The sequence below is a fragment of the Aquila chrysaetos genome, chromosome 13 (genome assembly GCF_900496995.4).
Source record: "Aquila chrysaetos chrysaetos chromosome 13, bAquChr1.4, whole genome shotgun sequence".
Classification (NCBI taxonomy): Eukaryota; Metazoa; Chordata; class Aves; order Accipitriformes; family Accipitridae; genus Aquila; species Aquila chrysaetos.
The window spans coordinates 39,825,609-39,841,073 of record NC_044016.1 but is presented as its reverse complement, the minus strand read 5'-3'; the positions used below and the strand labels follow the sequence as shown (position 1 = coordinate 39,841,073).

Below are 15,465 nucleotides of genomic sequence, written 5' to 3'. Positions count from 1 at the left end.
AGTGAGAAATCTACCTGTCATTAAGTTTGATCCATCTTTAAAACGTGTTTATTGTAAAATTAGACACTAAGTAAAGGCTTTACTTTTTGCACCGAGTGATTTGTTTTTAAGAGTAGGTTTAAGTAGGTTTACTCATTATCTTTATGTCCCTAAAATACATAAATAGATGCACGGAAACAAAGTTCAACCCTATAGAGAAGTATACCGTATGACACTAGTATGGGACCCCAAAACCACGATAACAGTAGAGACATATTTCTTTCAAATGAATCATAGTCTTAACACATATTCATTTAAAGTTATCTACATGCAGCTGTGAATACCTAAGCATTTATTATTTTGTACGTACATTATATACTCTGTAAAAATAATACACACAAATACTTACGTATAAACACTGCCTTAGGAGCAGCAAAACACAGAAAGTTTAAAGGGATATATTTCTATTTCAAATCCCCTCTCTCTTCTACAGCTCTACTGATTTTAAGATTCTGCATTTGAGATGTCAAATTTATCATATAGTAGCAGTGCTGTTATGTGAGGACAGGCACATTTTCCACATTCTTTGAATAATTATGAAAGGGGGTGGAGGGGTTGTCAGAAAACCCAACATACATACGCATGCTTTCCTTAGCCTGTAATAATTTTAGGACTGGTGCCTCTGTCCAGAGTTGCAATCTTGCTAAGAATTAAAATGCATTCTTCCAACAGGAAATATTTTAAGGGCCGGTATCTCCTCTATAAATAATTACTTTATTATTTGTCACACACACAAAACCAACCCTGTGCTGCAGTTATTTAATCCAATTTTAAACCAAGGGGCAATCTGCAAAATAATTCCTAATCTAAAATGCCCCTGACTATGTGTCTCTGCCTTTCACTTTAATTGTTAGATTTTTAATTTAAATCCTCATCTTTTCCTACTGCCTATGTGCCAGCAGCAGCCAGCTAGAAATATGTTCTGGCTGTTACAGACTTGGGGGTTGGGGGGGGAAGGAAGGAGGGAAATAAACCTGTCACACTTGAAAAAATAAGACTGGCAAATGACTGCTGGAAATCTAGCAGCAATATTAGGGGTATCTTTTCAAAGACCAAACAAGCCTTTTCAAAACCACCTATACAAGAAAATCACCCCCTCCCCTTTGCTTCCCACATACTGCAAAGTGTTAACAGTCCTCTCTGACAGCCTGAATAATACCACTACAGGCTCATCGAATATGAATATAAACCCAGAAGAAATTTTGTGTCAGCGTGCCTCATGCATACATGTACTTATCTATACGTGTGCAGGTGTGTGGGTGGGTTGCACAGACAGCGAACGTACTCTCTACAGTCCTTAACTTGGTGCACGCATTTACAGATTAATTACATATAAAACCACTGCAGGAGGAAAGGTGTGTATGTGCGTGTGTGTGTGGGAATACATGATCTAAAAATACAATAGCAAGTACAGTGAGTCACCTGGCAAAGGAATGCGCTGCTGCTGTTTAGACTGTTTCCCCCTCTCGAACAGCTAATAATCCAACTGAAAAATATACTATACAGCTGCAGCTGTGCTAACAAACAAACAAGAAAAGTTCACTTACCCATCCTTTTGTCACCAACAAACGTCCTCCTTTTCCTTTCTCCAGCTGTTTTCTTCTCTCTCTTTCCTTTTTTTGCTTTCCCTTTGCCTCTCTCTCTCTCTCTCTCTCTTTTTAAAACTGGTCTCTTTTCTTAAACCATCAGAATCTTCATGTCACAGCACGGTTGCCACTCACATCACCGCCATCCAGCGTGCATGCCAGTAACCCACACAAAGTTCCCTAGAGAGGACAAGCAAGAATTTTGGGGATGAGGAAGGGAAAGGATAGGGAAGGGGTTGGGGGTGGGGAAGACAGGACGAAGGATGGGGGGGGAGCGTGTGGGGGGGTAGGGAGGGACTCTAAGCTCTGAGAGCCATTGTGTAAGTCATCAGAGAACCATCAGCGTTAAGTGGCAATCTGCAAGTAAAAGCTATAGCAGACGATGAAGGTAAACCAACTTCTCTGAGAGAAATAAAAAAATCTTTCCCGGTACCTAGCCTTTCTCATGCTGCTGCCTTTTGCCATTCCCAGACACAGCAATCCATCCTCCAGCTTCCCAGTTCCTGAAGCAGGCAGGCCTCCTGTGCTGTGCAAGACCCCAGTTTAAAAGCTATGCGGGATAGGTTTATCCATTTAGCTGGTCAGGTTTAAAGTGTTTTGTAGCTGTGCTGAGAGGCAGCTCTTGTCTAATTCAGAAGGCTTTCCAGAGAGTGATGATGCTTTGGAGCTTGTTGGTGCTAATGTTCTAGTTTGTGATACACTGAGTGCCCTCCACTGGAGAAAACAGATCACACATTAAAGGCATGAACAAGTGATCCTGTCATTGCTATGCAGACTTTCTTCCTTCAGAGAAGAAAATTAAAGACACAGTATTGCCTTGCCCACCGTCATCCCTTCCCGGACACCTTTGCCTTCCCTAGATTATTAAATGTTTATATTGTGGATTTTCTGGCAGACGGTGTAAAACACTAAACAAAACACCTGTTCCCTGGGTATCTGGCAACCTGATCTTTTTCTAATCCACCTGACCTGCATATTTTTCTTGGGCAAATTCTAAACTGTTTTTCTTTTCCTGTATTCACAGGGTGAGAACAGGAAAAGGAATGTTTGCAGATTAAAAGTGAAAGTGGGGGGGGGGGGGGGGGGGGGGGCAGGAGACGTACAAAGTGATCATCCACGCAAAAGGCATTTAATTGCATGCATTAAATCCAAAGGTAAACATACTGAAAACAGGTTGGTGGTTCTTTTTTAATCTAAGTGCCTTTTAGTCAGAAAAATACTGAGTTTGATAAGCAATGCAGAACTGCAGCTGCAGAATTAGTGACACCTTTTTTTCTTCTCAACTCCTCTCCTCCCCCAGCTCTCCCCCAGTCAGAAGCGGTGACTTCTGACAGCCAAGAGTGCCGGTCTAGATTTCAGCAGACTTCAGCCACAGACCTTGCGGTGGGATCTAGGGTACGACGTTTCTACAGCGTTTCACCTCCTGCTATTTGTCTGGCTAGCTTACTAAGGGCTTGAATTAATTCTCACCCCGTTCAACAGAAAGATGTCAAAGGGATGCGGAGCAAGTGCAATACCACACAGCGCTCCTTCAACTTAGCGCTGGTTAGCCCCATTAACCAGAAGCAGCAGAGAATACAAGCCTCAGGGGAGTTCCCCCCACCCCCAAATGTACCATTTGTGGTTTCAAAGCAAACTCAGGCTTCTCAGAGGGCAGCACTGTGCTGATCCCTAACATTTTTAACCTGGGTTCCTAAAGCTTATGTAGTTGTGCTGTCTGGCCAGCTGCTCCCTCCTCTCCCTGTGCTACATAGACATCAGGTATTTTGAAAACAATTCCCCACCCAAATCTTCAGTTTAGATGCCAAAATGGTGGAAGTACTTTTTATCAAGTCTGTCAGGAGCTAACCATTATGAGTTATTTATTTTTTAAAATATTTTTTAAATATTTCTCATTATGACTAGAGTACCCTGCTCAGCATTTTACAGCCCACATCCCTTGAGGTTTCTGTGTACTACTACTCATAATTCTACTCTATAACAAAAATGAAAATTGCACGAAACTCAAGGTCAGATTCTGAGCCTTTTATTTTAGTTCCTTATTCCTGGCTCAGATAAAAACACCATTGTTTTCCCCTGCAATCCATTCCAAATGAAGTCACCCCTGCCCAGCCCCAGTACCTGGTCCCCTGCATGATCTCCATCAGAGCAAAAAGGTTGGGACACAGAATGGGCAAAGTAGTTCAACCCTATTCAAAAAAAACCCCAAAACCCACAAAGCAATCCATAGAAGCCAACTTTTTGTCCCCTATATCTGCATCCAGACTGCAACATCCCAAAGCTTCTGAATAAAAAAAATCTGGTTTTGTTTGTCCTGTTATGAGAATTCATCGCTATCTATAGATCAGAGATCGATTTCCGTAAGAAAAATATTATAATTAATCACTATTTTTGTTCTGAATTGGCTAGCAATACACACACATCCCTCAAACAAGATTCAGAACTTAATTATCATAAATGATGTTGAAAGTACTTTTTTCCATATCTCTATTAACTACATCTGCATTACAGTCAGTATCACTTCAGCTAGCATTCATATTTATTCATGATATAATTTCCTAATAAAGGTAAAAGCTAAAGTGTGCAGTTATTACACCTTGTATTGATAATTCTCCAGGAAGAGTCCATTTGAAACTTTGCCAGATCTGAGAGTGAACTCAGGAGAGAGATGTCTAAAGAAACTGTACCCATTTTCAGGGGATGTCTTTTCCTGGATCCTTTGATCCTACGAGAGCTGAAGCAGCATTGTCATAAGCTGTCCTACTGCCATATACTTACTGAGACTCAAAAGCCCCACGTTCCTACAAAAAAGTTTTAAATAATTTTGTTTTCATCAAAATCCTGTGATACTGTAATGGAAAATTTCACAAATTCCAAACCAGAAAACTCTAGTACCTGAGCTAAAACCAAGTGAGCTTTCACTCTACAGCATAAATGTGCCCCCCCCCCTTTTTTTTTTCACATTTTCTGATAAAACAGAAAACAAAACCACTTGAACATTTACCAAAGAAAAAGAAATGGGAAAGTTTTAATCAGTCTAAATAAAACCTCATAGAAGAAAGGAGGATGAAAACGCCTGTTTGTGGTTTTGATCCATTTCTTTAGAGTGGCGAGAGGTACGAGGTCTCTGCACGCAGCTCAGAGAAACCTGAAATGTTCTAAGTGCTATGTTGATCTTCATCCAACTGGCAAAGTTTCCTGCCACCTGACCAAGAGTTACCTAGATAAATTATCCATACTAATAAGTTTGTGTGTCATGGGATCTATAGTTTCTCTTCCAGGACAATGGATCTGTACATGTCTAATTAAGTTTTTGATCAGTATCAACAGTTGTGATCATATATGTCAAGTGTGTACATATATACACACACACACATACAGTCAATTATGCTTGAAATTTTAGTCTTGAGCCTTTCAGCCTACCAGTTTGTTTCCATGCACAAATACTTAAAAATTAACAACAATAACTAGTATTTACATGGCATGTCCACTTTGCAAAATGTATCAACACCAACAACCCTCTCAACCTGCCTATCAGGAAGAGAAGAACATACCTGTAATTTCCTGTAGTACCAGCTGTTCAGCTACTGGAGATTTACAGCCTTGAATAACTTCTCCTAGTAGCATTGGTGGTAGAACTACTGCTGGAAAGGAAATGAGCTAATGCTCTTTGGCCAATTTCTTATTTTCTGCCTACGGAGATCTCTAAGGTTTGCACTGCTCCTGCACAGTCTATTCAAAATACTCCTTAGTGATAAAGACATGAGAAAAAATAAGCAAACTTAAGAGGTGCTTGGGCCTGTCCAAGGTATTGCCAGATCCACGTTTACAACGCTCACGACTCAGACAGCAAATAGCACTTTATGTTTCCCCTTGATCTACTCAGCCATTAGGTTGTATTTGAGTTGCATTTTCAAGGCTTTACAAAATCATTTAGACTTCTTGGATAGATTTAGAGGTTTCAGGCACAAAAAGAACAGTTACAGTCATCCAGACAGAATATAAAACAAGAATCCTCCCCGAAATATTTCCACAACAGACCCATAATTTCTGCGATGACCTCCATTTCATAAAGACGAGTGGCCTTTATTTGAAATCCACAAAGGCTAGCAGAGCCACCCAATTCCTGTGCAAGTTGCCGTTGTGTATAACAATCCGCACTGCTAAAGAGTTCTAAGAGTCAGAGCTCTTCAGAAGAGTCTGTATTCAGCTTGAGCCCTGCATCAGTGTCTTCCCCTGACCAACTTCAACCTTACATCAGCCACAACAGCCACACATAAGCCTTTACTCCCAACATCTCCTTTTTTATCAGGTGCTAATGTTACCTGCCGATGCGTACGACAGCTCCCCCAATGTGCAACCAAAGACACAACTCCGATACAGCCTCTAACTAAAATATTTTTGCTTTTTAGTATAACTAGGAAGGCTGATATGACTCAAAGCATAGAATCAGACTGTCTCAGCTGCGGTGATCCCAGCTTCAGCCTTTGCATCTCATCCAAGATGGCAGATAACACTCCAGGACAAGCTGGACTCCACACTAGCCCAAATACTGGTTTTAGATGTCTTGAGCTTTTTTCAACCATTATTCTCACAGGCATATCATCTTCACCACGATGCATTTCCTATTCATTTAATTAAGGTTTTATTTAAATTTTTCTCAGACTTTAGTAACTATTTTTATTTATAAAATTATCTGGTTTGTGACAAATGTCTAATCTCAGCTCTAATTGCTTTTAAAGCATCTAACAGCCTTAGCAAACCCAATCTAAAAATAAACAGGCAGCCCAACAATACAAATACTGCATATCCTAAGATTAACTAGAGCATAACTCCTCCTCAGATGCAAGCCCTGTTTTTCTATCCAAATGCCAGTTCCTTAGTTTATGCCTCTAACACATAGTTTGCATGATCATATATCAGAATTCACTGGCAGCATGATATAGCCAAAAGATGATTAAGATGTTTACTGCTCGTCAACATTTGGGAGACTGAACTGAAAAGATGGTTGCAACCACAACAGTTCAACTACCCTCCATGTTAGCTGGGTGCGTGGTCCACTGGACAAAGTGGAAAACAAAATGCTGGCACTGTTTTTCTGGAGAAGGTAGAAGCCTACCTGTAATCCCCAAGTGCTACTGAGGCAGAGAGATATTTAATTAAAGATAACAAGAAGTAAGAGACCATTCCAGCTGGACAATTACTCAACACGGGACTGACTACACACTTCATTAAGAGACTGTTAGAGGTACAAGTCATGTCCATGTTATCGGGAACTGCATCTTTAAGCAAATTTCTTCCCAGCTCTGGGATTCAGGGTGAGGAGTTGCCCATTATCAGGCAGGGGCTGTCGCAATTGCCCACTCATTAAAGGGAATCTCACTCTACGCTGTGAGTCCAAGGAGACTGCTGAATAGAAGATCTTATCATGGATGCATCATTGCTTCCAAAAGTGCAAAGTACTTCACACACTAAAATGTTTATGTTTCCCAGCACTGAGGATAGAGGGAAGACTTTGTTCATGCCCTCAGCAGGGACACCACTACACACAGCCCACTCATATAAGATCTTGCACAGACATGTGGGATCTTGTTCTCCTATAATGCCACATGTTTTGCCCTCTTTGGCCTCAGCTACAGCACTCTCCCATCAGTCACTCTTTCCAGCTACTTAGCATTATCGCCAATGGAAGTTATTGACAGCTCCAATTAGCCTGTTTAGCTTTCAAGTAAAGATCGTCAAGTCACTGCATTCAAAATGAACTTGACAATTCTATAGGCTAAAAATGTGTATAAATTCTCCAAGCTAATCCGGCACATTTTGAATGAAACAGATGTGTCCACATTTGGTGTGTACGAGTAATGTACATACACAGATAAACAGGAGTCTTTACGTATGTAAATGGGCGTATGTATTTCATGAAGTAACTTGCACATCAAATTTTGCTTAACATGTACTTTGCACAATGCTGCTGAAATGAGGAGGACTGCAGACATCTGTATAAAGTTAATGGGCAAGCCTTTCAAAAGACAACTTCCTTCAATGCAATTTTACAGGCAAAACAATAATTAGGGGGGCACAACTTTCTGATTTCTAAGGTGTCTATATTGAGTTTTGCAACATATCTGCAAATGAGTGCCAGTTAAGGACAAAAGGGAAACCGGACACTGCCTACCTAAATAGTTTTAGGAGGGTTCCCTGGAAAACTGAGCGTTGGGGGTGAGCCCAGAAGCAGGTGCAGGAGGACAGGGACAGACAGAGAGGGTGTGTTCATGCACACATTTCAGTTCTCCAAAGTAATCAACTCTTTTATACTTGAGTGACAGCAAGAGCCAAATCCATCCAATATCTGCTTCTGCAGTTTCTGACCCACAAAGACTCCTAAACCTTCTGGGTTTTTCTGCTATGAAGGGTTGTCACAATCCTGTAAAGATGACACCCTGCCTCTTTGATGACAGAGCCATCCTCTCCAGGAGGCGTACTAGCACAGCTAAACGGATTTAAAAAATCATGTCCTTCGCCCATGTTTCCTAACTAGTAAAACTTTTCAAGAATACACTGGTTAATAAAGGCACACAAGAAATCACCACATCTTGCTTCTCTGCTTATACAGCAGCTAGCATAACGGGTCAGTATTTTGGCATATCTTTATCTCATTAATACATTTTAACTCACGGTGAGCATTTCTGTAGGGATGACACCTTTCAGTACAGATATGTGAACCAGCCAACAATAACAATTCAAATCACAGGATTAAACGCTACGAACTTAGGGTGGGTTTTTAGGGAAATGAGAACATGTTTCACTGTATCATCTTGAACACATGATTGCCTTACTTTTGTTAACATTCAGCTCCAGTGGAATGATTTGGTGATAAGGCCTACTTCGAGTCAATTTATCTGGGCTGTATTCACTTGCTTCCTTTTAATCTGGTCTCATTCACCAAGGCTGAAACAGATACACAACTTAGAAAGCAAATGCTGCAAATAAAGCTAGCGTGCTTCTTTGTTTCAAGTGCTACTGAACTCAGACCTTGGCTTTTCCTTTCCCCCTCTCTCCCCACTGCTAGTAAACTATGAATAAATTACCAATTGGAGTGTAATGGCTGGAGCAACTTTATTAATATACTGTCATCCTGTGCAGAGGTACAATTTCTGACACTGAGGCTGTAATGTCCTGTGAATTATTGATGGAAGTGTATACATCCAAGTTCTTACCTTCAACTCTTCATATGCTAAGTGTTTAATTGTCAACAAATTCATGACCACTGCCATTTGGCTGGTATATTAAAACCAGCACACAATAAAACCTTTTCTGGATTCCTGAATGTGTTTCTCCAATATTGAAGTATTGTCGATTTTAATGCAGCATATACAATCAGCATCATTGTTCCCCCACCTGTATGCATGGTGTCATGCATACAGTTAACAGAGAACTTGGCAGCTAAACAGAGACGCAGAGGGAACACGACTGTCTCCCCATCTGACAGATGAAGAACTGAAACTTCAAAGGATTAACATGCCCAAAGTCTCACAAAATACCTGTACCAGACTTTGAACTGAACTGGCACCTTGTCAGATTCCATCCCTGGCTTATCCACAACTATCCTTCTTGTAGTTCAACCAAGCTCTCAAGTTGCGACCAAACAAAAAAAAATCCCTGCAGGATACAGTCAAGTTCCCTAATCCTGGACTACATTAAATACTGTAGGTTAAAAGCCATACCGCCCATGAGCCACAGAAAAAGGAGGTGAACAGCAATAGAACAAGAGGTAATGAATACAAGTCACAGGACAGGAAATAGCAACTAGATGGAAGGAAGGATGTTTTCATCATGGGGTGGTCACATACTAGAATAAGTTGCTCACAGAGGCTGTGGGATCTCTACCCTTGGAAATATTCAAAACCAGACTGGACATGGGCTGAAGTAACCTGGTCTAGTTGAACTGCTTTGAACAGGAGGGGCTGGACTACAGATGTCCAGAAGTCCCTTCCAGCATCAATTACTCTATAAAAAGAAACTAAGCACCCCAAACTTTTAGGGTGAGTTAGATACATACCTTAGTGCTTTTGTATAATACTATCAGGCATCAGTCAGCATGTTCAGCAAGTAAACAACTCTGTAAATCAGGACTGAAGTTCCTCATATGATGCTCTCACATGAAAGGGTAGGCTTTCAAATGTGAAGTACCCACAACTGGAACCTGAAATGGAAAAAGAAAACGCTCAGCACTCAGTAAGTTTCATTCTTCCAGAACTCTGAATGACCCGATGGGTAAATAAACAACAAATGAATGCTTCAGTTACTGTCAACGGTTAATTCTCATTTAAGTGAAAGATTCCAACTGATTTTAATTTGATATTTAATTGGATCTCTACGCAAGTATATTCAAAACAGGAAGTAGCCCCAAAATAGGATTTTTTAAAATCAGTGTTTATTCCATCTGATATATACAACCTGGAATACCATAAGCATTAATCCTCACTATGGTTTTCATTTGTTCAGGAATTCAGTAAGGCTTTCTTAAATTTTTTCCCTTGTCACCCTACTTCTTATGCTCCTCAAACCCTGTTCATAGGAAGTTTCCAATCTACTTAAGCAGATTCATGACCCAGGTGATCAAGAGGGTAGACACCTACTGTAAGTACTTGCATTGACTATAAACTCCACAGACATTACCACCAAGTTGTTTTCTCACCAAGATGAATAAGAGTGGGAAAATACTGGCCTCTATCTAACTATATATTGAAATTGTATGTAAGCGTCAGTATAGTACATTCACACTGCGGGCAGTTTGTGGAACTGTGCTTAAAAGGCAAGACAGAAAGGCAGGCTACTAAGCATGATTTGCCCAAAAAAGACGTATTTCTACAAGCTTGCCCCTGCTTAAGTCCTAGTGCGGGTGCAGGGACCCCAGTCATAGAATCATTTAGGTTGGAAAAACCTTTTAAGATCATCGAGTCCAACTGTAAGCCAGTGAAGGCTTCTATTAGTATTATCCCACAAATGCACTTCCAAGCACCAGCCATAGTATGAAATCTGTTTCTTTTATGCATTCAGAATCTGTGCAAAGGTAATTTCCTTTTTCATTCCTTGATTTCCACAGGAAAAGACTGAGAATGGCAGCCTGTAGCTGTTCCCCTTCTGAAAAACACTAGCAGAAGCCACTGGGATCCAGCTGCTGCTGCTGGTCATTTTTCCTGCATCATTAACTTCTCCTCCCTTCTTGTACAGCGGAGTGGAATGACAGCTGAAGGTTTTGTGGTATGAAAACTTTCTGATCCTGCTTTCTCTGTACCCATTGATGTCATCATGGCAGGTATACCTGCTGATCAAAGCTAACAAAGATGAGGCCTTATCATCACTAATTTTCATGCATTCACAGCACTTGTAAGTGTCCTACTAGAAATTTTTCTCACTACGGAAGAATGGTGCTATTCATTTTTTCCATAGACTGCAGTGCAGCCTAGAGGCTTCAACCCAAAGCAAAACCTCACTGAGGGTATGAAAGCACACCAGGCTGCAGAGTACTTTTTCTGTACATTGCTATCTATATGATTGTTATTTAAATATAATATTATTTATTGTTTATATTGCAATGGCATTTAGAAGTCACCATCATGGAAAAGGGTACCAGCTACTGTGCAGACAGATTACAAGATAGCATTGTTTGAGGAGCTAATAAGAAAAAAAAGCAAGAGGTGGACATAAACAAACTTGTTCCTACCACAGAAAAATAGGAAACAGAACTGATCAGTGCAATACACAGTAGCATCACGTAGAGTTAAAATATTTAACTATTTATACATTTTCAACAAGGAAAAAAGGAAACAAAAGAGTTTCAGAGGAAAAAAACCCAATCATTCTTACAACAAATAACCCACAAAATCCTGTCTCAACTCAGGGATTCACCTGGGAAAGTATCATTCAGCAGGTTTTGGAAATGTATCTTTCATAGTGTGGCCAGCAGGAGCAGGGAGGTGATTGTTCCCCTGTACCAGTGAGGCCGCACCTCGAGTACCGTGTTCAGTTTTGGGCCCCTCGCTACAGGAAAGACACTGAGGTGCTGGAGCGTGTCCAGAGAAGGGCAACCAAGCTGGTGAGGGGCCTGGAGCACAAGTCTTATGAGGAGCGGCTGAGGGGACTGGGGTTGTTTAGTCTGGAGAAAAGGAGGCTGAGGGGAGACCTTATCGATCTCTACAACTACCTGAAAGGAGGTTGTAGCGAGGTGGGTGCTGGTCCCTTCTGTCAGGTGGCTGGAGATAGGACAAGAGGAAATGGCCTCAAGTTGCGCCAGGGGAGGTTTAGATTGGATATTAGGAAAAATTTCTTTACCGAAAGGGTTGTCAGACATTGGAACAGGCTGCCCAGGGAAGTGGTGGAGTCACCATCCCTGGAGGTATTCAAAAGATGTGTAGGTGTGGCGCTTAGGGACATGGTTTAGTGGTGGACTTGGCAGTGCTAGGTTAACGGTTGGACTCGATGACAGTAAAGGTCTGTTCAAACCGAAACAATTCTATGATTTGATGTTCTTTCTTATTTAAAACTACTAACTAGTGAAATTTATTGCCATAGGCTCTCATGAACCTGCACATGGAGGGTTTGTTTGTTTGTTTTTTTTTTTAAAAGGTATGGAACTTTATAGTGATTATCAACGCCTTCAAATTAATAAGGAGCAAAACAATATCCAAGTGTTTTGAAAGGGGGCTAAATCATCTTATGTACATCAACCTCTTATTAATGGGTGCTAGAAGGAATATTTCCTAGTGGAGAGAATTATCCTTTATCTGTTACATCGTTTCCCAAAGGAGTTACTATTACCAGCTGCTGAAAAAGAGGATCCAGAACAATTGGACCATTTGTATTAGTCATTGGGAAAATACTATTTGGAACCCTTCTGGAGCATTATGTTAACAAAGGCTGTAATTTCTAGCTTCAATATTCCTCCAATAAGACTGCCCTACCCTAAGCTAGTTAAATATAAACAAGTTTAACCTAAGGACCTTATATGACAAGCAAGTCCTAAAAGACGAAGCTTCTCTCCAATTTCCTTATGAAAAACTTATTTTGAGCGCTTGAGTCATTACGAACAGGGACATGAAAAAAGGCTGAGAAAGCTCCCACAGGAGGCATGAAATGTGAAAGAAATACCAAGTGCACCAACAGGAAAATTTTGCCTTGCCACTTCTCATTACTACAGCTATTATCAGCGAGGTTAAAGCCTTGTCCAGAGCACCCTTTCCAGAGGCTGAGCATCCTTAAAACCAATTGACATCAAGGGCACTCAGCACCTCACAAAATCAAGCCTTACTTCCTCAGAGTAGTTACCAAAGAAGCCTCTTGTACAAGCACAGATTACACTTGGAATAAACAACTGAACACATTGTATAGGAGAGATACTTAATGTAGCTTTTTTTCCAACTTGAAGATAATTTACAATGCTACATTAATACATGGGCACTTACTGCAAGCCCCCTGAATGTTTTCAGAACAAAAATGAAAATAAAACCTACAGCTGATTTACAGAACCACTAATCTTCATTTCTGAATGCTGCCATCATATAGGAAATGCACTTGAACGCAACTTGGGCCAAATTCTGACTTGAGTTATCTAGGAGTAAATCCAAAGCAGCTCATGTGCAAATCCTGCCCTCCCCATGGCTTAAAAAAAGCAGTGGAAACACGCACTCTGTTTAGAAATAACTCCACCTGTTTCAGCACAGGCTTTCTAGTGTTTCTCACTCTCATTGCTAAGGGCATTGGCATGAAGAAGCTCATCTACTCCTGCTGCTTATTCCCGACCTGGAGTCACAATTCTGTGGGTGTGCCATCATAACTATTGCCCCCATGGCAGCAGGGGCATCAGAACCATTGCCCCCACTTGCAGGTGCTTTCTGGTAAAGCCTTCTTAGAGATCTGTAACTGTACAAAACAAATCATAGGCTATGTGTTGCAAGCATTTATCTAGAACTCGCAGCAAGACTGCCTATTGATTTGACCCTACCAATTTTTCCTGTATTAGGCAAGTTTGGGTTGGGACAGCTGCCTGGACACAGGAGCCACTTAAAACATCAACAGCTGCTGGCAGCCTTTCACTAGGTGTTAGGTTTTTACTACATATGCTATTCCTTTAGAAGGCCCATGCGCAAGAAAATCTTCATCAAAATCCTCTGGGACAGAACGCTGAAGCACTCTGCCTGGAGAGCACACCCTGCGTCCCTCTCCTGTTCACTTACCGACCGTATCCTGGGCTGCATCAAAAGCAGCATGGCCAGCAGGTCGAGGGAGGGGATTCTGCCCCTCTACTCCGCTCTCGTGAGACCCCCCCGCAGTCCTGCGTCCAGCTCTGGGGCTCCCAACACAAGAAGGACATGGACCTGTTGGAGCGAGTCCAGAGGAGGCACACCATGATGATCAGAGGGCTGGAGCACCTCTTCTATGAAGATGGGCTGAGGGAGTTGGGGTTGTTCAGCCTGGAGAAGAGAAGGCTCCGGAGAGACCTGAGTCAGCCTTCTAGTACCTAAAGGAGGCCTACAAGGAAGCCGGAGGGGGACTTTTTACAAGGGCGTGTAGTGGTAGGACAAGGGGTAATGGCTTTAAACTGAAAGAGGGGAGATTTAGGTTAGATGTAAGGAAGAAGTTCTTCCCGGTGAGGGTGGTGAGGCCCCAGAACAGGTTGCCCGGGGAGGTTGTGGCTGCCCCATCCCTGGCAGTGTCCAAAGCCAGGTTGGACGGGGCTTTGAGCAACCTGGGCTGGTGGAAGGTGTCCCTGCCCATGGCAGGGGGCTGGAACTAGATGGTCTTTAAGGTCCCTCCCAACCCAAACCATTCTATGATTATATGACAGAAGAGTAAAGTAGTGTAAATTATCAGAAGTAACCATTTAATCACTAAATAGTAGAAATCCAAACCATACAACAATCTAAAAAGTACAGAAAAATGGGGATAAAGCCATTTAAAAAATAAAACATATTAGCCAGAAAAGGGAGTGAAAGTACCAGCAATGGTCACCCCTGTTATCTACATGTTTGTCAGAGGAAATGCTTTGTTATTCAAAAATGGTGGGTAATTGTCTGTACAATTTCATCCTCCAGGACTTAGACTGCACTAAGCCACAAAGCCTTGCTTGTAAAGAAATGTATTGCAGTTGAAAAATACTGTATCCTTTGCTATTCTGCTGCGTATACTCATTTTGAGTAAAAGCAAGTAATCACACAGTCTAAGAGACTGTCACTGATGAACCCTGAAATAGCCACTTAGCAGAAACCACAAGCAAAAGCAAAAATAAAGGTCATTTATTTAATTTTGAAATTTACCTCACTCCTTGCAGTGTACTAAATAAGCTATAAGGGTGACAATTAATTGAACTGGATGCACATCCTTCCAACCAGGGAAAAACCCCACCTTTTATTTGCCTCTAACCTTTCTTATGTTCATGACAATGTCTGCATTTTCTCACTTTAAAAAACAAACAAGTCAATGTAAGCATGGCTGGAAGGCTAAGATGATTACGGGATAATTCGTGTTTGCAAGAACAAACAAAATCAATTGCAATTGTTTAGGAACCGAGCACATTAAATGGTGGCGAAAAGATAGTTGCTGGACTTTTACAACATGGCTCTTTTTAATCCCAACAATGATAAGGGATAGACTGACAAACACCCTTAGGAACTGTTTTAGAAATGTACACACTATCCTATCCACAGCGGTAATGGAGGAAGTTGTCTGTGCCTGCTGCAGGTGAAACAAAAGCGGATTTGGACAATACTTAAAAACCAACAACAAAGACCCAATCCCTCCTGAAAAACAATATGAGAGAGAGAGAAAAATTGATTGGTTC

At 41.3% G+C, this 15,465-nt stretch overlaps 1 protein-coding gene across 4 annotated transcripts in view; it reads right to left on the bottom strand.

Moving 5' to 3' along the window:
- Positions 1-15,465, bottom strand: part of LRRTM4 (leucine rich repeat transmembrane neuronal 4) — a 342,097-nt gene that overhangs the window by 225,333 nt on the left and 101,299 nt on the right. For 3 of the 4 annotated variants that reach the window (XR_003926398.2, XM_030035903.2, XM_030035904.1), the window contains 2 exons: positions 9,685-9,828; positions 1,587-1,805 (listed from right to left, as the gene is read on the bottom strand). Coding sequence is in view for 2 of the 4 variants with exons in the window: in XM_030035903.2 (XP_029891763.1) it covers positions 1,587-1,590 (4 nt within the window). In the remaining 2 variants the exon portion in view is untranslated. Of the gene's footprint in view, positions 1-1,586; positions 1,806-2,058; positions 2,298-9,684; positions 9,829-15,465 lie in introns of those variants that run through there. The other variant, XR_003926399.2, reaches the window with a different exon arrangement.